This window comes from Terrapene carolina, unplaced genomic scaffold (assembly GCF_002925995.2).
Source record: "Terrapene carolina triunguis isolate 2854851 unplaced genomic scaffold, T_m_triunguis-2.0 Scaffold97, whole genome shotgun sequence".
In the NCBI taxonomy this organism is placed as follows: Eukaryota; Metazoa; Chordata; order Testudines; family Emydidae; genus Terrapene; species Terrapene triunguis.
In genome coordinates this window covers 2101213-2124992 of record NW_020664448.1, presented here as the reverse complement: position 1 = coordinate 2124992, position 23780 = coordinate 2101213, and the positions used below count along the sequence as shown (strand labels likewise).

General features: G+C 47.4%; 1 protein-coding gene across 3 annotated transcripts in view; it reads right to left on the bottom strand.

Moving 5' to 3' along the window:
• Nucleotides 1-23780, bottom strand: part of GDPD5 (glycerophosphodiester phosphodiesterase domain containing 5) — a 308105-nt gene that overhangs the window by 184417 nt on the left and 99908 nt on the right. For all 3 annotated transcript variants that reach the window (XM_024205078.1, XM_024205070.1, XM_024205087.1), the window contains one exon: nt 6636-6810. In XM_024205078.1, coding sequence (XP_024060846.1) covers nt 6636-6752 — 117 coding nt within the window. In that variant the 5' untranslated portion in view covers nt 6753-6810. The remainder of the gene's footprint in view (nt 1-6635; nt 6811-23780) is intronic.

The window sequence follows — 23780 nt, the reverse complement described above, 5'->3', positions numbered from 1 at the left end:
AGAGGTAGGTAAAAGTGAAAAGTGAGGAGAGAAGAGTATTTAATCCAGTAGCTAGCATGGGACATTTGGACGGGCCCCGACTTCGGGGGAGCGGGCAATGATGGGGGACTGGGAGTGAGGGGCAAGAGGGATGCGGGGGCCCGCCTCCGCGCACTCCCTCCAGCTGGCCTTGCGGGGGGCAATGAACACTCTGGCCAGGGGCCCCCCGGAGCCCCACGTGCACAGCCGGCTCTGGGTGGAGATGCCACCCTCCAGCGCGCATGGCTCCCGGCACCTGGCCCCATCGCACCACCCCATGCCGGGCCCAGCTCCCTCAGGCAGCAGTCCTATATTTTCTGATGATCACCGCCACCGGGCCAGGTGACCACCCTCCTCCTGCTGTGACGTGCGTGCGCAACGCACTCATCAGGAGCTCCACAGCAGTGCCACTGCTGTCCCTCCGGTTGGGCTGGGGGGGCGTGCACCCAGCGTGCTGCATCCTCCAGGTCTGGGCTGGGGCCAGAGAAGAGCCGGGGCTGGGAGATGGGCCTGGATGCTAAGTGGGTGGGCCACGGCCCATAGCTACACCAACTCATAGCAACTGGTTTAACCTCAAGTTTTCAAACCACAACAGTTTCAGTTGGTGTTTGAGTAGCGATTTAGAGGATTTGCCTCCCCCACAACCCAAGAAGCTGGTCTCCAAAATCCATTAGATATTTTAAAATTACTGAGATGCAACTGACCTATAAAACAGCTGGTTTATTTTTGCTAAACGGATTGACAAGAAATTACTGATTACACTTGGATTTTGTGGACTTCTCCAAACAAAAATTCCTCTCCCGGGGATGAGACTTGAGGCACTCAGACGCTATGATTACAAGAGCAGTAGAACCACATTACAGTGAACAGAACAGACTCTGAACACGTTTGTCTTCTTATATGTGTTCACCGCCTTTGTACAACAGCAAAAGAGCACTGACTTCTACTTTACCTCAGAGTGAGATGCCTGCTTTACACCAGCGTGAAAAGAGAATCAAACCCTCTAATCCCACATTTCATCCCCAGTGGATTTTTTAAAAAAAGACGGAAGCTGCGGCAGAATCTGAACTACAGCCCTGCCAGTGAATGCTGCTGTAAGACCGTAATACCCAGCATCAGGTCAGTTAAGGTAAAAGCCTGTGAGCTACATCTAGACCACACACTGCAATTGGAAAGGCTGCTCCCTGGGGGTTTCATTGCTAGGAATCCATCAACTGGAGAGTTTTGTCTGGTGACGACCTACGGAAATTGCTATTGCGGCATTAGATCTTTCAAAGCACAAATGGCAACTATATGCCAAACAGAGTTTGTACTGGTCCCCTCACGCCTCTAGGGCTGCAAATCATACGTTGGAGCAGGATGTCTCATTAAGATGAAGCACTGATCTAATCAGAACTTCCTTATTCGAGTACCTTCTGACAAAGCTGTCACTAAATCGTTTCTTTCATGCCAAGTAGGACACGAGCAGGAATAATGCGAGAACACAAGCAAAATTGTTTCCTTTTTATGAAGGCTCCAATTAATATTTGAAAAGCATCTCGCCAGTAGGTTAGGGAAACCGCACTTAATAGAAAAGGAACTGTAAGCCTTGCAGCTGCTACTCATCCGTCAAAATTAATACAAAAAGGAAATCAAACGTGCAAGACGCATGTGGCCTTTTTTCCTTCAAAAGGTTATAGAAGGGTAAGACACCATTACAATTTCACGCTGCTCTCTAATGAAAATGTAGAACTCAAGCTTACAATTAAAATTCTCATTTTCATTTAAATCTTCCACACAGCAGGGAGCCTGAGCTGCATTGTTATAAGTTGCAAGGGTCGGGGGAGGTGACTTTAAAACCTTGGCTCTTCACTAGGAACTTGATCCACATGGACGTCACTGGAGATCTCCAGGGTGTCCCAGCCTTCCGGCCTGTATCCACACCAGCCAAGCAGGCTGCATTTCACAATGGCTCTCCCTCCCACAACTGCTGTTGAAAGCGGTTTTTCTGCTTGTCTGCACAGGGTAAGTAGAATTCACCGTCCCATGCAGCAATCCATGGTGGTTTTAGAGTACAACAAAGGGTCAAACGCACCTTGCTGCAGTGACTAATGAGTTCATTGTCCATACGATAGGGCTACCATTTAACCACAGCCGAAGGTGGACGCAGCAGGTAGTCTGATTCCGATTGTCGAACGCTGCTCTCTGTGAGCGTGGGCAGAGCTTAGCAATACACCAACCGCCACACGATAATTTATACTGAAAACAGGGGAGAGTCCTATGGGTAGCTGAGGGTGCAAGTGCCGCCAGCAGCCGCTGTCTCCTTGCAACTGCAGGGCAAGGACAGAACTGCACCAACTACAGATTGTCATAGAGGGCAAGCCGTACCGAACAATTTTTACTCATCAGGCAATGAGGATACAGGCACAGGCAAATGTCACGGTTGGATGTACATCGTTTTGAAATGATTAACATATGTACATTGCTATCCTTAATTAAGTGCAAGGCTTTGGAATCCTGGCTAGTTGCCAAAAATGCCCCTGGAGTCAAGGAGTCTGGGCACCTAGAACATCAAATCAATAGTTAAAGAGTTCACCGTACTAGGACTACTGCTTAGCTCTGGATCACCATCATCTTAGTAGCAAATGCCCAAGTAATAATCCACTATTTGAGATTTGGTTCACATCCACCCACCTGCACAAAATGTCAGTGACTAAACAGATTTAGGGCAAATTCACTCATTATTTAGTATGTTTAAATATTCAGGGACAGGTACTCCTACCCCTACTCAGCATTAATAACATCCTACTCCTCAGGTGGTGCAATTAAAGTCGGAAGAGCTACTTGCAGAGTAAGGTACTAGCATGGAAGAAAAACTATTCTAATGCTTCAGGCAGCAGATTACTGCTTCCAAATTATTTCTGTATTCCTGATACTCGAGCGCTCTCTGACAGCAACTTAGCATGGTGTGACGTACGGGATGCCTATGTCCCCTCAACCTCTGGTGAAAGGTCCACTGAGCAGATAAAGTTACCTGCTACTTTCACCGCCAAAATCAAAAGGTTCTAATCCAGCTCTGCTTATGTGCACGCACTGGTAGGTATATCCGTTCTCTGTGCCACATGGATGCTCTATAGCAGGAAGAGGAATGAAAGTTGAGGAAGAATGAACAGACAGAGAATGCAAGAACAAAGCCTAGGAAAAAATACTCAAGAACCAAATCAAAAGCAGGGAGGTACACGGCCTCTACTTTTTATTTATTTTTAAGTGTTGTGACAATGCTTCATTCTAGGCATTAACATCTGTCTATTTGTTTTCTTCTACAATAGTACAGGATTTTCAGGAAGACTACAAATAAGGCCTCTTAGAATCTCAATTTAGTCTGGCCCTACCTAACCTTGTTTAACTCACTAACTCTTTCCCTTCTTGCTCGCTACTTCAAGCTCTGAGACTCGGTATGGACAAGCAGAGCAAAATTAGCTGAACCATGCAGTGCAGTTAAGGTTGCCAACTCCTCTCTTACCTCTCAGAGAGCTGACGCCCACATGGGAGGACATAAAAAGTCCAGTGCAAACAGCTTTACACAGCGTATTAATTTCTTTAGCATAACTGTAGATTCATGATTCAACCTTGTGGATGACAATTTATGGCAACAAAACCAAGATTAGTGCAAGACAAGGTGAGTTTCACTTGAAAATTAAGGCTGCGCATACCCCGTGGGCCTCACTCTTGAACAGTATCCTTACTACCAATATTTAGCAAGTAAATTTCTCATTCTGGCTAGTAGGTTTCTCTATTTTTAAAGCCCTTCTTAAAGGGTGTGAACAGCTAACCTAACTCTACTCCGCCACTGGACACAAGTCACAATCAAGCATTTTGGCAAAAGCCTTTTAGTGCAGTGAAGTAATTCTACTTAACACTGTATTTCTCAACATTCTGACCCAGTTTCCTGGTCATGTTTTAAATGCTTTTAATAACAGTTGCTACAGCAAAACTCTGAGCATTGAGAAACAAACAAGATCTCCTAGAGGGGAGGAGTTGAGCATATCAGTTTGTTCAAAGCTTTTTTTAGGCCCAGTGTAGATTTGTTTTTAAAGTAGTATGCACTAGAAACTGTACAATGTTGAAACGAGAGATGCAACAGTAACTGATCTAAGGCATAAGATATATTTAGTGCTGTCCAGAGGGTTGGAATAAAGAGACATTTGTAACGTACAAGCATTCAGACTTTTCACAGGTCTTGCTGCAAGTGGATTTAGTGCTCATGAAGGTGCCACATGGACAGTTCTAGAGACTTTCTTTATCCATAAAACAGGTGCAGCACTAGCAGCAATATAAGCTTCACCATATACCTCTGTCAGAATCCCTAAACTCCACCCTGGTAGGGGTGGAAATCCCCTCTGTAACAAGGGAATAGTCTGGTTTCCATAGCCTGTTCAGTCCTAGCTAGTGCTCACTGTTCTGCTTTCCTCCAAGTACAATGAAACCACACAACACCTTCCGCAACCTAACTGCAGAAACTCAGCACTGCCTGTGGTATGCATCTCAGAGCTGGCCGCTCCAGGAAGCAAAAATGCACTTGAGGTTTGAAGTACCCAAGACTGAGGATGCTAATAATAAATAAAAAACATTATGAATATTTCACTCTTATCAATAGATCTCCAAGAACTTAATGAAGGAGATTGGTATTATCATCCCTCATTGCACAAAGGAGGTAACTAATGGAGGCACAGAGAGATTACTCCTGGGGGAATTCTGCACCACTGCCCGTTCACAGAATTCATGTTCCCCGCAGAAAAATGACTTTCTGACAGGGAAGCAAAGGGAAGCTGCAAGAGCAGTCAGGCACTACTCCCTAGCTGCACACGTACATTGTTTCAGGCACCCGGAGCAGGCAGCGGAAAGATAAATCACTGCAGGGCTGGGGACACCCCAGCCAGTGGCTCCTACCCTGAGCTGTGAGTCCCACACCCAGAAACCTCCCCCAGCTGCAGGAAGCTCAGCATCCTCTCCAGCTTCCTGCCCCCATCACTCCTCAACTATGGGGGGAAGGGGAAGGGGTCACTGTACAGGGAGCTGCTCCCCCATCTGCCCAACCCCCATGCATCTGTGCATGCACATACCCAAATATCCCTGCCAAACCTCACCCCGTACACCCAGAACCCCCCCTCAGCCCTCCATACCCAAACCCCACCCCACTGAACCTCAACCCCTACATCAGGAGCCGCCCTGCACCCAGATCCCCTGCCTCCAGACCTCCATCCCTGCACCCAGACCACCCCCCACTGAGCTCCCTGCATTCAACCCCCCACCTTGATGAGCCCCAACCCCTGGACAACCCTAAGCCCCCACATCCAGACCCCCCACACCACTGACCCCAACTAGCTGCACCCAGACCCACACCCCACCAAGCCCCACTCCCCCAGCACCCAGACCGCCCTGCTGAGACCCCCACACGCAGACTCTTCTGCTGAGACCCAACCACTTTCACGTGGAAGCCCCTGCAGAGTCCCCTGCACCTGGAACACCCCTCCCGCCCCAAACGAGCCTCTGTGCATCCAGATCCCCTCCACACCTAGACCCCCCCCCCACTGAGCTGCCTGCACCCAGATTGTCCCAGACAGAATCCTCTCACCCCACACCTGGATTCCCCCCCCACTTGGATCCTGCCTGGTTGAGCCTGCATGCCCCACACCTGGCACAGAGGGGCAGGGCCCCAGGGTGTTTCTGGGGTAGGCCCAGGCCTTGTGCTGTGTCAGGGTCAGATGCAGCCACTGAGTCCGTGTCCTGGGGGTGAGGAGCTTGCTGGGTGATCTCCCACCTTTGTACAGCCAATGGCCTGTGCGCCTCACTGCCATGCTGGAGCCTCTGCATTTATTTATTGACAAATAAAACTTGCAGAATTATGCAGAATTTTAAAATATTGTGCACAGAATTTTAAATTGTGTGGCGCAGAATGCCCTCGGGAGTAAGAGATGACGTGACTGTTCCAAGTCACCCAGCAGGCCAGTGGTAAAGTTGGGAATAGAACCCAGGTCCCCTCAACTCCCAGTCCAGTGCTCTGCGCGCTAGGCCACACTGCTTTGAAGAGGAACCCGGGTGCAGTACTGCAGCTCAATTAGCTGCCTCAGCCCCAACAGTGGCTATGCCATCAGAATTGCTTCACCAGGGAGGTAACATCTGCCAGCCAGGAAGCCATAGGCTCTTAAACAGAACAAATTAAACAAAGGAGAGAGAACTGAAGTCTCTTCATAAATGCAAAGGGCAGAACAGAGATATTAAAATGAGAGGTCATGACACAAGGGCCATGTAATTCACAAGCCTGAAGACTGAGAACAGGGATACACGCATCCTCTTCTGCCACAGCAACAAAGGGTCAGCAACACTAATGGTTTTAGTTAAAAACGCATGCAGCCTTTAACTCAAAGAAATCCCAAGGACATTAATTTCTATTCTTCACTTCAGTAACATATAAAGCAGCCAGGCTGCATGGCACCAGAGCTATTGAGAGCACTTTTTTAAACTGAAGCCTAATTTCACATTCAAGGCCAGCCTTCAGGTTCTCCATGCCTGGCTAGCCATTCAAAAAATTAATATGAACACGGGATGCATAGGGGAGGAGACAACCCATTACCAACCTTTGTGGTGTCATCATGTGACCGCTGGTACCGTTTCCAACGGCAGCCATAGATCCCGGTCAGGCATGACAAACACAACTGCGGCTCGTAGTACTGTAGTGGTTGGTGTTTAACCATGCTCTTTCCAGCTCTTCAGTAGCACGCTATCAGAAATCCATCAGGCCTTGGGAGCGCCCTGAAAAGAGAGAAGAGAGGGAAGGTGTGACATCAGAGATCCATCATTTCCATCCATTTTAAAGGAAGCGGAACGTGGTTCGTAGTTAGAACTGGAGAATGGTCATCAGGACTCCTGGGTTGTATTCCCAGCTTTGCCAGGATCTTGGGCAAATTGTCCAACTCTATTAAAGTTTATATTTGAAAAAAGGTCTACTTGTGGTGCTGGCACTACACTGAATGAAGTGATGACAAGTCAATAAGACTATTGTTTACTTTTTGCACTAATCACAGCCTGGACAATTCAATCTCTTTGCATTTTAATATTAAGGTCCAGATCCTCAGCTGGTACAAATCTAAATCACGCGACTGAAAATGGAACTACAGATGAGGATCTGGCCCCAAGTATTTAGTGGTGTCTGGAAAGCAAGCCAAGTTCGGGTTTCAAGCGGTCTCTTGCTTCCTACACTGGTGAGTCGGAGAGGCAGCGTTCTCAGGAGTGCACTGCATATCCCTCCCAATCCACTCCAACCAGTGCTTTGAGTGGTGCTGCCGGGGCCTGTAGCTGGCTGAGGGCTCTTCCCATTACACAGACACCCATTCTCTCCCCCAAAAGGATTTACGCATTAAGTGCCCAAAGAGTTGCATATACTCAACTGTCATTACTGTGACACACTTAAAAGGGCTAGTTTTCCCTGTCCCTCCTAGCCTCCTCCACCCACACCCCCATGGGAACTCAGTCATTGTGTTCTGCAGAGTTCCACGCATACCTTGGGAAAACATTCTGTAACTAACGACACTGATTCTATGCCGTGTATGTCACAAAGCTACTGTTTATATTTAGATGCTTGCTTTCATCTCCGCTGAGATCTGTAGCCGACATCCTTAGTTATCCAATGGATTTTACTATTAAAAATCAGGATTAGCAAAAGGGAACCTACGATTTATTGCCTGCACAATTGACACTGATGCTTGGAAACCTGGCATACTGTACACAACTACTGTTTGGTGGTAGGAATTGTGGTGCTCTCCATTCCCTTCCCACACCCCGTACCAATACCCCTCACTTATGTTTGTATATTTTCTACGTGGACAGTAAGTCTTTATGTAAGGCCAACAGATCCCGGTCATTGGGGGGCAGGATCGAACCTGGGACCTTAGCTTAGTGTATGAGTATCTGCTCCATGAGCTAAAAGCCACAGGGCTCATAGCTGAGGGTGTAGCAGACTCAATCTTTAGATCAGTGGTCCCCAAATTTTTCAGGGTCATGCCCCCCCTTACCAATGTCCACACACACGCGAGCCGGTACCAGGAGCAGCTCCCGGAGGGGGCGGGGGAACATTGACAGGGGTAAGGGCTCAGAGGCTAGGGCTGCAGCTGCGGGCAGAGCCACGACTCAGCTGCAGTCAGGACTGAGGCTGGGGGCCGGGCCAGGACCCAGGGCCACAGCCAGAGCAGAGCTGGGAGCGGAGCAGGACTGGGTGGTGCTTCCTCCCCACCCCGCATTGGGGCTGGCCCAGGCCCCACCACACACACACACACACACACACACACACACGTTCCTCTGTGCCCCCCTAAGGGGGGCATGCCACACAGTTTGGGGACCTCTACTCTAGATGATCTAGGTGCCACCAGACGGGACAGAATGCCAGACCAAGCAGGCAGGGTAACACCTAGTGAGGTCCCCACCCTGTAACTGCCGTGCTTCCTTTCACCCTGGATCCCACGTGTTCAGTTCTGGATATTTCCAGTGGAGGGTCCGGTGTTTGGCACCTCCACCGGCACTGGAGACAGCAGGATTTTAAGAACATAACGGTCATACTCTGTCAGACCAAAGGTCCATCTAGCCCAGTATCCTGTCTTCCGATGCCAATGCCAGGTAACCCCAGAGGGAATGAACAGAACAGGTAATCATCAAGTGATCCATCCCCTGTCGCCCATTTCCAGCTGCTGGCAAACGGAGGCTAGGGACACCATCCCTGCCCATCCTGGCTAATAGCCATTGATGGACCTATCCTCCATTAACTTATCTAGTTCTATTTTGAACCCTGTTATAGTCTTGGTGTTCACAACATCATCTGGTGAGGAGTTCCAAAGGTTGACTCTGCGCTGTGTGAAAAAATACTTCCTTTTGTTTGAAACCTGCTGTCTATTAATTTCATTTGGTGATCCCTAGTTTTTGTGTTATGAGAAGGAATAAATAACACTTCCTTGTTCACTTTCTCCACACCAGTCATGATTTTGTAGACCTCTATCATATCCCCCCTGAGTAGTCTCTTTTCCAGGCTGAAAAGTCCCAGGTTTATTAATCTCTCCTCATATGGAAGTCGTTCCATACCCCTAATAATTTTTGTTGCCCTTTTCTGTACCTTTTCCAATTCCGGTATATCTTTTTTGAGATGGGGTAACCACATCTGCACGCAGTATTCAAGATGTGGGCGTACCATGGATTTATATAGAGGCAATATGATATTTTCTATCTCTTAGTTTTCCAATGTGTATTACTCTGCATTTATTGACTGTCGTCTGCCATTTTGTTGCCCAGTCACCCAGTTTTGTGAGATCCTTTTGTAGTTCTTTGCAGTCTGCTTGGGACTATTGTGAGTAGTTTTGTATCATCTGCAAATTTTGCCACCTCACTGTTTACCCCTTTTTCCAGATCATTTATGAATATGTTGAATAGGACTGGTCCCAGTACAGAGCCCTGGGGGACACCACTATTTACCTGTCTCCATTCTGAAAACTGACCATTTATTCTTACCCTTTGTTTCCTATCTTTTAGCCAGTTATCAATCCATGTTATCAATCCATCAGTCCTCTTATCCCATGACAGCTTACTTTGCTTAAGAGCCTTTGGTGAGGTACTTTGTCAACTGAATTCTCAAGCACAGCAGAACAAGAGTCATGATCTACAATCCTTGTAATTTAACACGCAGTGAAAGGTGCTTCTTTCTGCAATGAACACACAGCTGGCATATCTTGACTGTGTTCTTCACAATCTTATACATTTTTTCTTTCCTAGACAATTAAAACCCAAGAGTGCCCCCCCCCACACACACACACACATCCCACCTCACGAATTTCTATTGCACTAATGGTTGATTTACAGCTACACTCAAGACTCAAATATTACATTTGAACTAGTGATGGGACTAGTGATGGCAGGGGACTGGACTCGATGACCTCTCGAGGTCCCTTCCAGTCCTAGAATCTATGGGCCTCAACTACAAAATGTAAGCATGCCCAAAGCTTCAGAATATTAGGGGCCATTTTCAAAACTTAGACCTGGATTTAAAGCACACATCTAGACAACTTTTGAGTGATGCACAATAGATTACCTCTTGTCCTTTGCTCTGTATTGAAAGCTACATTAAATCAGATGTTAAACTACCAATCCAGTGGTGGATTGGTGAACCAATGTTCTTCCTTTATATGGCATAGTTCAGGCCTTTTTCAAAAGAAGTTTAGCCTCTAGTCTTTGGGACTGCAAAGAAAAACCATTCAGCCTGTCGGAGCATACACTCATGTCTGCCCAGCGCTGGCAACACTGGCCATTGTCTCAAGAGCTTATCACCCCTGTGGCACCTCCAGCGGCAGCAGTGGTGGGAACACTAGTCAAGGTGCCACCACGCTAGGCTGCAGGGTTGCTATCACCAGTGGAGCTGCACCTGTGGAAATTTTAGAGCAGAGACTCGTGTAGACAGCCCCCGAGTCTTCAAACAATCGTTCTAAGCAGTGGCTCTCAAACTTTTGTAGTGGTGACCCCTTTCACATAGCAAGTCTCTGAGTGTGACCCCCCCTTATAAATTAAAAACACTTTTTTATATATTTAACACCATTATAAATGCTGGAGGCAAAGTGAGGTTTGGGGTGGAGGTTAACAGCTCGCGACCCCTCATGTAATAACTCCCGACCCCCAGTTTGAAAACCCCTGTTCTAAGGAGAATCAGCTGCCACTCCTAGTTCATTTCAAGGTCATTTAAACTCTGTAGCCTAGTAGTGCAATCCCCCTCACCTAACTATTTCACTGCTGATCAAAGGGCCTAAGAAAGGAGAGGTGTGATCCTATTGTGAAGGCTGGCATGATCTACTCAGAGTGGCAGTCTCATTGTGGGTCAGGAGTGGGCAGAACTTGGCTCGTACTCTCCCAGAATCTATTATAAAAAACAAACCTGATCCCTGACCGATACCATTCTAAAGTCGATCATCATTTCACCTGTCTGACAAGGGGAAAAATACAGACTATTTTAATTGCAAATTTGTACATGCTGTTCCACGAACATGAGACCATTTGCTCCGTTTTTTCCATTTGGAAGCCATTGGCAGCTGGCCATTCTTTCCTGCAATTCAACGCCTTGAGAGAGACTTGTGGCAGGCTGCTTCCAACACCACTGTCCCACGCACACACCAGATTGTGGGAAGTCGGCGCATGAAGAGGCCTTTCAACAGAGATCCCATTGATCACAAGGCAGCAGATGCCCTGAAACCATTGGCTGCTCTTCAGAAAGAGTTTAAAAAAAAAAAAAAAAAAAGGCTTTGCTTCCATTCCTAGTATTGGGCCTCGGCTTTCCTTTGTGGACGTGGTCGCTGGACGACAATGACAGGTGGAACAGTTCCTCCTGTAAGTCACTGGTTTAAATTTGGCCCAGGTCTCTGCTTTAAAATGGGAATCCAATTCAACCTTAACTCAAGCCTTAGTTGGTGTCTCCATAATTACTGTGGCACCCAGGGCGTCGAGCTGAGATTCGGGCCCCATTGTGCTAGGTGATGTACAAAGACAGCCAGAGAGACAGTCCCTGCCCAAAAGACCTTACAATCTAAATGAACAAGACAGACAGAGAGGGAAGGGAAAAGGAGGCAAAGTGACATCCCCAAGGTTGCACACCAGGTCATAGTAGTGGGAATAGAATCCAGGTCTCCCGAGTGCCAGCCTAGTTGGTGATTAGACTGAATCTCCCCAGAGGAATTTAGGATTGAATGGGCAAAGAACTGCTCTTCTCACCCTGTCAATGAGCTCCACCAGGTCAGGATGGAGACCCATCGACTGCTCTACCCAAACTGTAGCTGCTCGGTAGATAAGATAGAGTATTTCTTTCTCCAGGTCAGTTGTTCCAGGCCCTTTCCCTTTCATCCAGCATGAAATTCAAATACCCACCTGATCAATTGCATGCCCCCAGCACACCCAGGAGCCCCGCATTTTGCGAACACAGAGATGCGGTGCAGCACGCATCCTAGGCGCATGTATTCATTTGGCTTGAGTGAGAGTGTTACCTTGGGTGCTGTATCCAATTGCCATTTCAGCTGGTAGTAATTTCTTGGCTCCTTGACTGCATTGGGGGGGGGGGGGGGGCAGAATGTTGCATCATCAGCCACTGACTGTTGTGTCAGCACAGCACTGGGTAGGCAGGTCAAGAGTCAGTTGAGACGGGAGGGGACAAACAGGAGGGAATGAAGAGAAAGGGCATCCATCCTGGAATATGGGGTACAGCGCTCTACCTCACCTTGAAACACTGATACTGGGTAAAAGGTGAACAGTCTGGAAATTCAGTTAAGCCCTCGAATGATCAACCCAGCACCTTCCTCTTATTTCCTTATTTATCTACTTTGAGGGAGTCATATAGTGGGGCACAGGTGGGTGGATGCATAATGGGTTTTTTATGAACCTTTATGTTTGGAGCCAGTTTACTCAGGCTTCACGAATCCATCTGTCCTAGCTTCGGAAGAATACGAACAGATCAAAATTGGCACACTTCCCTTAAGTACTAAAAGACAATGTCTGATATTGCTAAAGCTATTAAATGGACACGCTTTTGAGCATGGTTAACAAGCAGCAATCTACAGATTTCTAAAAGCATCAATCACGTTTTTTATTGCATTCCATTGACGTGGTATCTGGGTGTATGTTAAATGGTTTTAACCGGGATATTAGAAGTATAAAAAGACAAGACACTACCCTACACTTGTACAAAACAGCTACGCTAAGAGTCCCAGGTTTCACAGTTTTGTGAATGGAAAGGAATTGGATACAAAGAACTTTTCACTACTCAATGCAGCCAAGGTCATTCTACATTTCCAACTAGCTCCAGGGTCTGGGCCAGCTACCAAGAATACCCTGCCTCTAGTTCATCCTGGTGTTAAGTTCCAGCACTTGCAACAACCAAAGTTTGTGTGGTAGACTAGAAATGTGTCCACATGGGAACTAGAAGGTAGCAAGTTTGGGCTGTGAATAGGCAGTGGTGACTTGGACCTTTCAATTCCACCCAAGAGTCTGACAGCTAGTGCAGGGAGCAGCATATCAAATTTATTATCCGTTTTTAAACAACATCCGCCAGTCTTCTGGAGCATCCTGTTGTCATTCTGCATTTGGAAGGCTCACACTGGCCATGCCAAGTGGCGTTCTAGACCCCAATCCTGAAATCAAATCCATACGGGCAGACCCCCTACACCCGTTGGGAACTTCTAACTAACTGCAGTGCATCTCTGTGGATCCAACTGCAAATTCGGCACCTGAAAGGCTATTGATTCGTTTCCAACTGCATATTAAAAAAAAAAAAATACCCAAACCCAAAGGCCAAAAAACCCCAAGGTAAAATTAAACACAAAAAATGTGTTTTTGATTTGAATTGCAATACAATGTTATCAGCATAAATACTCCCACCTCTCCCCTGTGTACATCGCTAGGTAACAAACAGAAGTCCACGAGGAAAAAGATCTACAAGGCTGATGAGTAACAGAAACAACAAGGGACCTTCTGACTAACGGAAGTCAGGCTGATAAACACGGTGTGGAAATTTTACCATCTATCCAAGGATTTCGTGCTTTGTCTGAAATCATCTGTTGAATATTTACTGCCCCTGCAACTAGAAGTGATTCTGACAGAAGCTGAAAGACTGTACCCTTATAGTCACTGCTCCCATGACATCTGCAGTTCTGACGTGGAGAATGCAGCCTATGAATGATTCAAACTTCTGCGGGTTAGCATTACACATAGAAATAAAACTAGAAACAAGGCAAATTAACTATTCAACGCACACTAGAAAAACCCGCACAGCCTGTCAACCTTGACTTTAAAGATGCATCATCTGCCAATACTTAAAAATTTCTTACTGTTGAATAAGTGAACTGATTGCCAGTCAGCCTTCCCAAGGAGGGCGGGGGGGGGGGGGGGGGGGAAGGTTTGTTTGCAAATACAGCAGCAACATTTTATGAAGACTTTAGGGAGTGCAATTAACACACATTTCTTTAGAGAGATACACACTACACACATTGCAACAATTTTTGTTTCTGGTTAGTCTGTCATTTGCTGAGGCTCTGATTGTGTGGAAACGAAACCAAAGTTGTTAATTGCAGACCATGTATATTCTTCTCTGATCACTTTCAAGCAAAGCAAAATTAATTTACTCATGATGAAAATGTAAAGGGAAACTGTCAGGTCAAATTTTGGCTAGGGGGGGGGGGGGGGGGGGGAAGGAGTTTGTTTTTTAAATTTTTCCTGGGGAGAATAGGTTGTTTTTAGTAATACATTACAGTAGTGCTTAGAGGCCTCACCTGAGATCAGCGGCACACTGATCTAGGAGCTCTATAGACACACATCATAGACAGTCCTTGCTCTAAAAAGCTTAGATCCTAAATGGACAAAAATCGGCACTTTTATTTAAAAAAAAAAAAAAGAGGGAGAAACACATAATGGAAATTGTTATTTTCTACAGCTAAAGCCATTCCCCTGCTGCATCGACTCCTCAGTCATTGCAGCATTGCACTGATGCCCTCACTATCAATTAAAGTGAAACTGACTTAGATTCGGTGAAATATCGGAATCTTAATTTCACCCTCTACCTACGGCCCCAGTTCCAATCCTGCCAGCACTGCCGCGATCCAGGGTCTTTCCCACCTGATGGCTATTCAGTGGCCTCTGTGAAATTAGTGGGTGTCTCAATGCAGACCCTAGGAGGAGAGGTATCCACATCACAAGAGCCACCCCACCGTAACTGGTATGCGCAGGCACCCCCGTCCCCTCTTGGAGACCATCTCAGCAAAGTCCTGGGGGTGGCAGAAGCTGAACTGCCCCCTTTTGCCCACAGAGATGGTCCCTCCCGCTCAGGGTTGAAGTACATGGTAGGGCCTGAGTGGAGAAAGCTGGCCCTGGCCACACTCCTGTGCTGTGAATAGAAGTAGGTCTTTGGACTCCAGGAGAAAAAAATCGGTTTGAAAATTTTCACTAAATTTTTTCGAAGAACATTTAGAAAAAAATCTTTCATCGGCTACATGTGGAAAAAACCTCTGAGGTCAAACTTTAGTTCCTACTTCTTGCATTGACAAGAAAGATAATAAACTAAGGAGCTGAAATTCACTGTGACTCATAGGATCTGTATTTATTATTAATCTCCATGGAAATCAAATAGCCATCTCTCTCATTACAAGTTAGAGTTAATCATATTTAAAACATTAAAAAGCATGAGCACCAGACATTGATTTAACGAAACTATTATTGATAGCCAATTAGTAAATGTTCGTATAGGCATTCATTTCAATTGTGAGCCCTTAATTGCACTGGAAAAATGCTGATTTTCTTGAAATACTTCCTAGTTAAGTAAATAGACATGAAGTTCCTTAGGAACAGACTCTCCAGCTCCAAATGTAATAATCACATGCATCTATACAAGGCTCTCCTGCCCCATTGGGACTGTAATGAAATTTCAAGTTATTGATTTCATGACCACCCTGAAACCATTAAGTTTTAAAGGAACTGGCCTAAGTCTACAGTAGCCCTAAGGTAGGGTTACCATATTTAAAAAATAAAAAAAGAGGACGATCCACGGGGCCCTGGCCCCGCCCCTTTCCCACCCCGGCCCCGCCCCAACTCCACCTATTCCCCGCCCCTTCCCCAAAGTCCCTGCCCTAACTCCCCCTCCTCCCTCCCAGCCACACGAAAAGGGCTGCTGGAATGCTACCAGCTTCATGGTTTGCCGGGCAGCCCCCAGACCCTGCGCCCCCGGCCGGCGCTTCCCCAGCGCAGCTGAATCCCGGGAGGGGAAGCGCCCAGCCGAGGGCATAGGGTCTGGAGGCTGCCCGGCAAACCGTGAACCCGGTAGCGCTCGGGCTTGGGGCAGCCCCCATGCCTCCGGACCCTGCGCCCCCGGCCGGGCACTTCCCCTCCTGGGCTCCGGCTGCTGTACTCCTCCCCTGACTCTTCGGCTCTGTTTAAGAGCCGAGCTGCCCGAGCGCTACTGGGTTCGGGCAGCCCCCGTGCCTCCGGACCCTGCGCCGTCGGAGCCCGGGAGGGGAAGTGCCCGGCCGGCGGTATTTTTCCCGGACGTGTTCGGCTTTTTGGCAATTCCCCCCGGACGGGGGTTTGATTACCAAAAAGCCGGACATGTCCGGGAAAAACCAGACGTATGGTAACCCTACCCTAAGGCAGTGGTCCCCAGACTGAGGAATGCAAACCCCACTAAGGGGGTGAGGAGGAATGTTTAGGAGGTGCGGGGGGCCAAACCCAGGCCAGCCCCCACAGGGAGCAGGGAGGGAGTGCCACCTATCACTGCTCTGCCCCCAGCTTTGCTCCGGCCCCACTGATAGCTGTGGCCTCGACTCTCAGTCACAGCTGCTAGACCCCACCACACAGCCCAGCCACAGTCCCAACCCCGCTCCCAGCCTTGGCTCCTGGATGCAGCTCCGCTCCTGGTCCCAGCCCCACAGCCCTACCCCCAGCCCCGGTTCCCAGCCTGGCCCCCGCCCCAGCTCTGCTCCTGGCCCCAGCCTCCTCAAGCCACCCCAGCCTCAGTCCCGTTCCCGGCCCCAGCCCCACAGTCCTGCCCCCAGCCCCAGCTCCACTCCTGGCCCCAGCCTCCACACTCACCCCCAGCTGCAACTCCATTCCCGGCCACGTTCCCAACCCCAGACCTGCCCCCAGCTGCATGCCCAGCCTCGGCCCCCTGACCCCCGTCCATACCCCCCCCCCCCCCCCACCCAAGAGACACAGCCTCACTTCCGGCCTTGGCTAAGGATAAGGGGGGGTGCAACATGAAGACTTTGGGGACCACTGCCACAGGTACTCACCCCTTCTCTGTGTATTCAGAGTGCACGCAGCACTGCAGCTGAACAAGCCCTTAATCCGGAAGGTGGTGAGGCTAATGGTCATTGTCTAGCCACAGAACAGCTTCTGACTAGACTCCCTCTCCACACTCAACCTAGTCACAGAGTTCCGTTGTCCTAAAGGATTCCAGCTCCTCCAGGAAGTATGGAGTGGGGAGAGGGTGGAAAAACAAATAAGGGACAGCATATATTTGACCAGGACAGACATTGTGCCATTGCCTTATAGCTGAAGTTCTATTCTATGAAATAATCCCCCAAGAGAAGGGATGCGGTGGCACTTGCATCAATAAAGACATTTCAAACCAGATGAGACAGCACACTAACAAACAACCAGTCGTGAACAATCCCACACTGGCAGAGAGATCACTTGTGACTCAAAACGTCCTCCCCCCCCCCCCCCCCCCCCCCCCCCCCCATCTCTACTAGGCAAGGTTCTTTTTTGTACGATCAATACTGAAGAAAGTTTCTGCCCAAGTGAAGACAACGGACTTGTGGTTTTCAACCATTTTCCACATGCAAAAATTTCGAACGGAGGTGTGGACCCCTTTGGAAATCTTAGGCATAGTGTGTGGACCTCCAGAGGTCCACAGACCACACGTTGAAAACACAATACTTTAAAATGCACATGACCACCTTTTCACTGGTGAGCACAGAACTACAGTTATAGGCCAAAAGAAAGCAAATATATCACGTCTATTTACAATGATTGCATAAACATTTGCAAGAGTCACTTAAGACCAGAAATGAATTATGTCTAGTGGGCCGAGGCAGCCTCCATCAGACATTTATGGACTAGCACTAACAATAAATCAAAATAGCCAGAGATGAGCAAGTTGATGGAGCTTGTTTGATAAATGCAAAGCGATGCACGCTGGAAAACATCATCCCAACTATACATATAAAATGATGGGGTCTAAATTAGCTGTTACCAATCAAGAAAGATCTTGGAGTCACTGTGAATAGTTCTCTGAAAACATCCACTCAAATGTGCAGTGGCAGTCAAAAAAGCAAACAGAATGTTGGGAATCATTAGGAAAGGGATAGATAAGACAGAAAATGTCATATCGCCTCTATATAAATCCAAGGTACGCCTACATCTTGAATACCGTGTGCTGATCTTGTCGCCTCATCTCAAAAAAGATATATTGGAATTGGAAAAGGTACCGAGAAGGGCAGCAAAAATGATTAGGGGTATGGAATAGCTTCCATCTGAGAAGAGATTAATAAGACTGGGACTTTTCTGCTTGGAAAAGACACGACTAAGGGAGGAGATGATCGAGATCTATAAAAATCATGACTGGTGGGGAGAAAGTAAATAAGGAAGTGTTATTTACTCCTTCACATAACAGAACTAAGGGTCACAAAGTGAAATGAGTAGGCAGCAGGTTTAAAACAAACAAAAGGAAGTATTTCTTCACCCAATGCACAATGAACCTGAGAAATTCATTGCCAGAGGATGTTGTGAAGACCAAGACTACAACAGGGTTCAAAATAGAACTAGATAAGTTCATGAAGGATAGGCCCATCAATAATTATTAGCCAGGATGGGCAAGGATGGTGTCCATAGCCTCTGTTTGCCAGATGCTGAGAATGGGTGACAGGAGATGGATCACTTGATGATTACCTGTTCTGTTCATTCCCTCTGGAGCACCTGGCATTGGCCACTGTTGGAAGACAGAATACTGAGCTAGATGGACCTTTGGTCTGATCCAGTATGTCCATTCTTATGTTCTTATCTGACAGACAAGTTCCAGAATTGTGGTACCAACATTATGCCTTTAAGGGAAGAGACTTTCAGTGCTGTCTGGAATCCAACATTCATGACAAAACCATGGCTACGCTGTAAGCAGGGAAAACACTGAGCATTAGCAATCACTTATATCTGCTTTAATTTGCAAGATTGTAAAAAAAAAAAAAAAAAAAATGACCTGAACATTAAGGGAACAGGATGATGCATAATTATCCCCAACCCCATGTATAACTTGCCATTCAGAGTTCCTAAAACCAGAAATATTTACATTTTCAAAACGACATTTTGACCTAGGGATTTTTTGGCCTCCAGTTGATGAGAATTCAACATCAAAGATAACACTTCAAAGGGATTACAGAAGAAAAACAGACTTTAATCTCACTAAGTAAATAAGTACAACATATACTAGCTCCCTTTAAAGTCTTTACTCAAGATTTTCACAAGTCAAGAGGCAAATTTCCTCCCCAGCATAAACAGAAGGATGAGAAGGTGAGGGGTTATTTAGGAGGAGTTACCCACATAAGTCTTTTAAAGAGCAAACACCAGAAATGCATTCTTCACTCTTCCTACAAATTGAAGTCTTTGCCTGCATTTGCAGAAACCAGTTATCTTTGGCCTTCAAATGAATCCCCCCAAAAAACTTTTTCTTCTGCTCCACCCAAAGCCAGGGAGGGAACAGAACTGAGGGAGGTGTTCTTTCACCCTTTAAGGAACCGATTGCTCTGTTTCTTTTTGAAGCAAAACAAATGTTCACATGGGTTCAACATGACAGAGACTATTAATGAAGTGGTGGTAGCACAGTGTCTGCAGAGTACGGATCCTCAGTCCTACCTATTACTTGCCTTGGAAAGTATACAAACACTTACAATCTTCATTAATTCTCCCTGTGACACTGCACCCCATATTCTTCAGTGATATTATTATATAGCATGATTCTGATGTATTTTATGCAAGATAAGTCATGGGAGATATCATTGGAAAGGTTATGATTTACTGAATATGATTGTCCTATTTGTATGCATGTATCATTTTTGTATCTGAAGTTAGGCATATTGACTAGATATCTATTACAAATGTGTTTACACCTGGAGAATGCCCACTAGGCAAAAGATGCTCAGTCTAGATGGCTGGGAAGGGCCCATTCAGGCTGATGAGCCATTAGGAGAAAACAATCAGTCTTAGAACAGAGGTGGGCAAACTACGGCCTGCGGGCCACATCCGGCCTGCGAGACCCTCCTGCCTGGCCCCTGAGCTCCTGGCCCGGGAGGCTAGCCCCCGGCCCCTTCCCTGTTGTTCCCCCTCCCCTGCAGCCTCAGCTCACTGCGCCGCCGGCACAATGCTCTGGGCAGCAGAGCTCTTGCAGAGCCACGGCCTGACCCGGTGCTCTGAGCTGCGCGGTGGCATGACTGGCTCCAGCCGGGCAGCACGGTGCCTGTCCTGGTACTCTGGGCGGCGCGGCAGTAGCGCCGCCAGCCACCGGTGCTCCAGGAAGCCACGGTAAGGGGCAGGGAGCGGGGGGGTTGGATAGAGGGCAGGGGAGTTCGGGGTGGTGGTCAGGGGGTGGGGGTGTGGCTAGGGGTCGGGGCAGTCAGAGGGCAGGGAACAGGGGGGTTGAATGGGGGCAGGGGTCCCAGGGGAGCAGTCAGGAAGGAGGGGGGGGTTGGATGGGGCAGCAGGGGGCAGTCAGGGGCAGGGGTTCCGGGGGCGGTCAGGGAGAAGGGGTGGTTGGATGGGGTAGGGGTCCCAGAGGGGCAATCAGGAATGAGAGGAGGGATTGGATGGGGTGGCAGAGGGCAGGGGGTCCAGGGGTGGTCAGGGGACAGGGAGGGGTGGATGGGGCAGGGGTCCCGGGGGGGGGGGGGGGGCAGGGGGGGGGGGGGGGGGGAAATCGGATAGGGGGCGGGGGCTGGGCCACGGCTGGCTGTTTGGGGAGGCACAGCCTCCCCTAACCGGCCCACTATACAATTTCAGAAACCCGATGTGGCCCTCAGGCCAAAAAGTTTGCCCGCCCCTGTCTTAGAAGAAGCTAATCTCCCACTGGGGGGTGTCTTCCTAAGGACACTACAAACGGCCTCTGAGCAATGGCTGCTGTGGTACTACAGGGACATGTAACCAGATCAGTTACAGCTACTTATGTGCCGGTTGCTCTCGTATTACCAGCTCTTTCAGGCAGCAGCCATTACTTTCCAGCACATTTGGGGTCCTCTATGTTACGATAATTCATTATTAAGAGCAGTGGTAATTAAATTATTCGCCATTCTTCTGCCACACTTTTGAGAAGTTATCTGCACACTAGCTAGTGACAGCATGCCAGAATGACCCCGGCAAACACCACACAGACGGCTCAATGGTAAAACACTCAAGAGTCCAGAATTCGTCCGCAGCCACGGAGGAGCAAGGCAGATGCAAGCATTCGGAATACCAGACATCACTGGCAGGAATGATGGTTAATCCTGGCAAAACTGCAGCATTTACGGGTACGTCCAGACTACCCGCCGGATCGGTGGGTAGCGATTGATCTATTGGGGATTGATATATCGCATCTCGTCTAGACGCGATATATCGATCCCCGAACGCGCTCCCGTCGACTCCGGAACTCCACCAGGGCAAGCGGCGGTAGGGAAGTCGACAGGGGAGCCGCGGCCGTCGATCCCGCGCCGTGAGGACAGGAGGTAAGTCGAAATAAGATACGTCGACTTCAGCTACGCTATTCCCGTAGCTGATGTTGCGTATCTTACATCGACAACCCCCCACCCCAGTGTAGACCAGCCCTAAGGAACATGCGCAATAAGACCCACTTACAACCCCCCGCCCTCAAAAAAAAGTAGACTGGACAACATAAATAGCAGGAGCACACAATGCATCGGAAAAGGCTGGGTCTTGATCGAGACACCGATTGGTTCTGAAAGCTCCTGCCTATGGAAGATCCTCTGTAAACAGCATTGGGAGAGAACTCACCATGATGCAATACATCCAAAGTGATGAGAACTTCAGCCAAGCTGGGCAGGAGGAGAAGATGATTTTGAGGTCAATGAGGCAGCTGTGAATGAGGAAGAGGAGAACGGCCAGCAGGGAGGTGAAACACCTATGTTGGGGCACAGTGAGACAAGATACCAAGAAGGCAAAGCTCAAGGCTGAATGCAGAAGCACACCAGATGAGACTCTCTCCATCGCAAAGAATAAGTGCTAATTAAGGGTCGAGCTAAGAAAAAGAAACATTCCCAACTATTAGTCTAGCTGGAAATAAGAAAAATCTTAATTCTTTTAGCTATAACTAGCTTCAGAACAGAGAATCTGCCCTCCAGCCTTATCTAGTTTCAGCATGTGTTTTATTGAGAGGTTAAACGAGAACAGATTTTTAAACCCAACACAGACACATACAGTTTCCCCTCGGTAACTCATGCATGCTCCTGTAGAGTTTGTTCTATGAGTTTCTTGAGGATTTTTTCCCATTGCATCATTGAAAAGTGTTTTATACCAGCCAGAAAAGCACAAACCTTGCAATTAGCTACTCTAAGTGCTAGAGAAATGCCCCCCCCTCACACACACACACACAAACAGATTTTGCCTTATTGTTTCAATTAAAGTAAGTTTGTTTTTTTATGGTCACATTCTTTGCACATCTGCTGTATGATTATTCAGAGAACCAAGTGCCAGTCACGTAGCTCTCCTGGTTTGGGGAAGGGTGGAAAAATCCTCATTTAACAGATTATGAGCTCGTTATTTCCCACAATTCCCCCTCCCTGCTCTAAGAAACATTCTTTAAACATATTCATCGTACAGTTCTCTATTGTGTAAAGAGGCAGGAGCTCCATTCTGCCCTGCCCTCATCTAGATTTTTGCTCTCTTTTCTCTTGAGTAACCAGTTTGGGTGACAGGTTTCAGAGTGGTAGCCATGTTAGTATCAGCAAAAACAACAAGGAGTCCTTGTGGCACCTTAGAGACTAACAAATTTATATAAGCTTATGCCCAAATAAATGTATTAGTCTCTAACGTGCCACAAGGACTTCTCATTCTATTTGGGTGAAACCAGCTTGTGTAACTAAGCATTAAAGTACTGTTATTGTCGGGAAACTGGCAGTGTAAATGATACTTTACTTAACAAATCTACTCCCTGCGTCTCTTCACCTGTGTCACGTCTGCTTTAGTGCCAAAAGCAAAATTTGTACTACTCCATACTGGTTAGCCCTGTAAAGTCGACCTAGCTATGGGAACGCAAGCTTGATTCGATTTCAACTTGTCCATCAAGAATATTGTCAGCAAAGCCCTAACTAAAGGGTCAATTCCTAACCTCAAACAACACTGACCCAGTAGTGTTGCACAAGTGTCATCAACAGCAGAATCTGGCCAGCAAAATCTCAACTAATCACATGCAAGTCCGAAAGAACCCAACTTGCTTTTCAGATACCATGACACTGGCAGACCAGGTCAGATTGGGGTCACAGGCCAATTCGCTTGTGTATTAGTATAGCTAAAAGTGAGTAATATACAAGCATGTATTCATAGGTTTAAATTTCATGAAAACTAGTGGAATGTTACTTGTATTATTTTCACTCATCTGTTCCTGTTATAATGTAATAGCAAACATTTACATTGTGCATTCCCATGTAATTAAATAACCCACCAAAGAAATTTTAGGAAATGCTAATGAAGGACTTAACGTCTTTAACAGAAAATGCTAATTTCAAAGCAAGTGGCCATTATGCATGGTGGGCAGAGGTCAAAAGGCTAAGTACAAGCCTCAAAGGATAAGCCCAGGTGGGTAGAGATACAGCTTCTTCTGCCAGAAGCCAAGCTGGCAATAAGTATGGATTCAAAGAAAGATCCTTCATCTCTAGACTGTTTGTACTCTTACAGGGAAGTGCGCCAGATGCAAAGCAGAGATTTCCAGAGACGATCTGGATACTCTGAAAGACTTGATAAACTGCCAGTTTATCACATCACCGCCACCATTTGGAATTACAACCTGTGAGTCACCTGTACATGTGTTTTATCCCCTTTAACCTCTCAATAACTCATTCCTTTTTCTTAGCTAATAAACCTTTAGTTAGTTTACTATAGATTTAGCTGCCAGCGTTGTCTTTGGTGTAAGATCTGGAGTATCAATTGATCTGGGGTAAGTGACTGGTCTCTTGGGACTGGGAGAAACC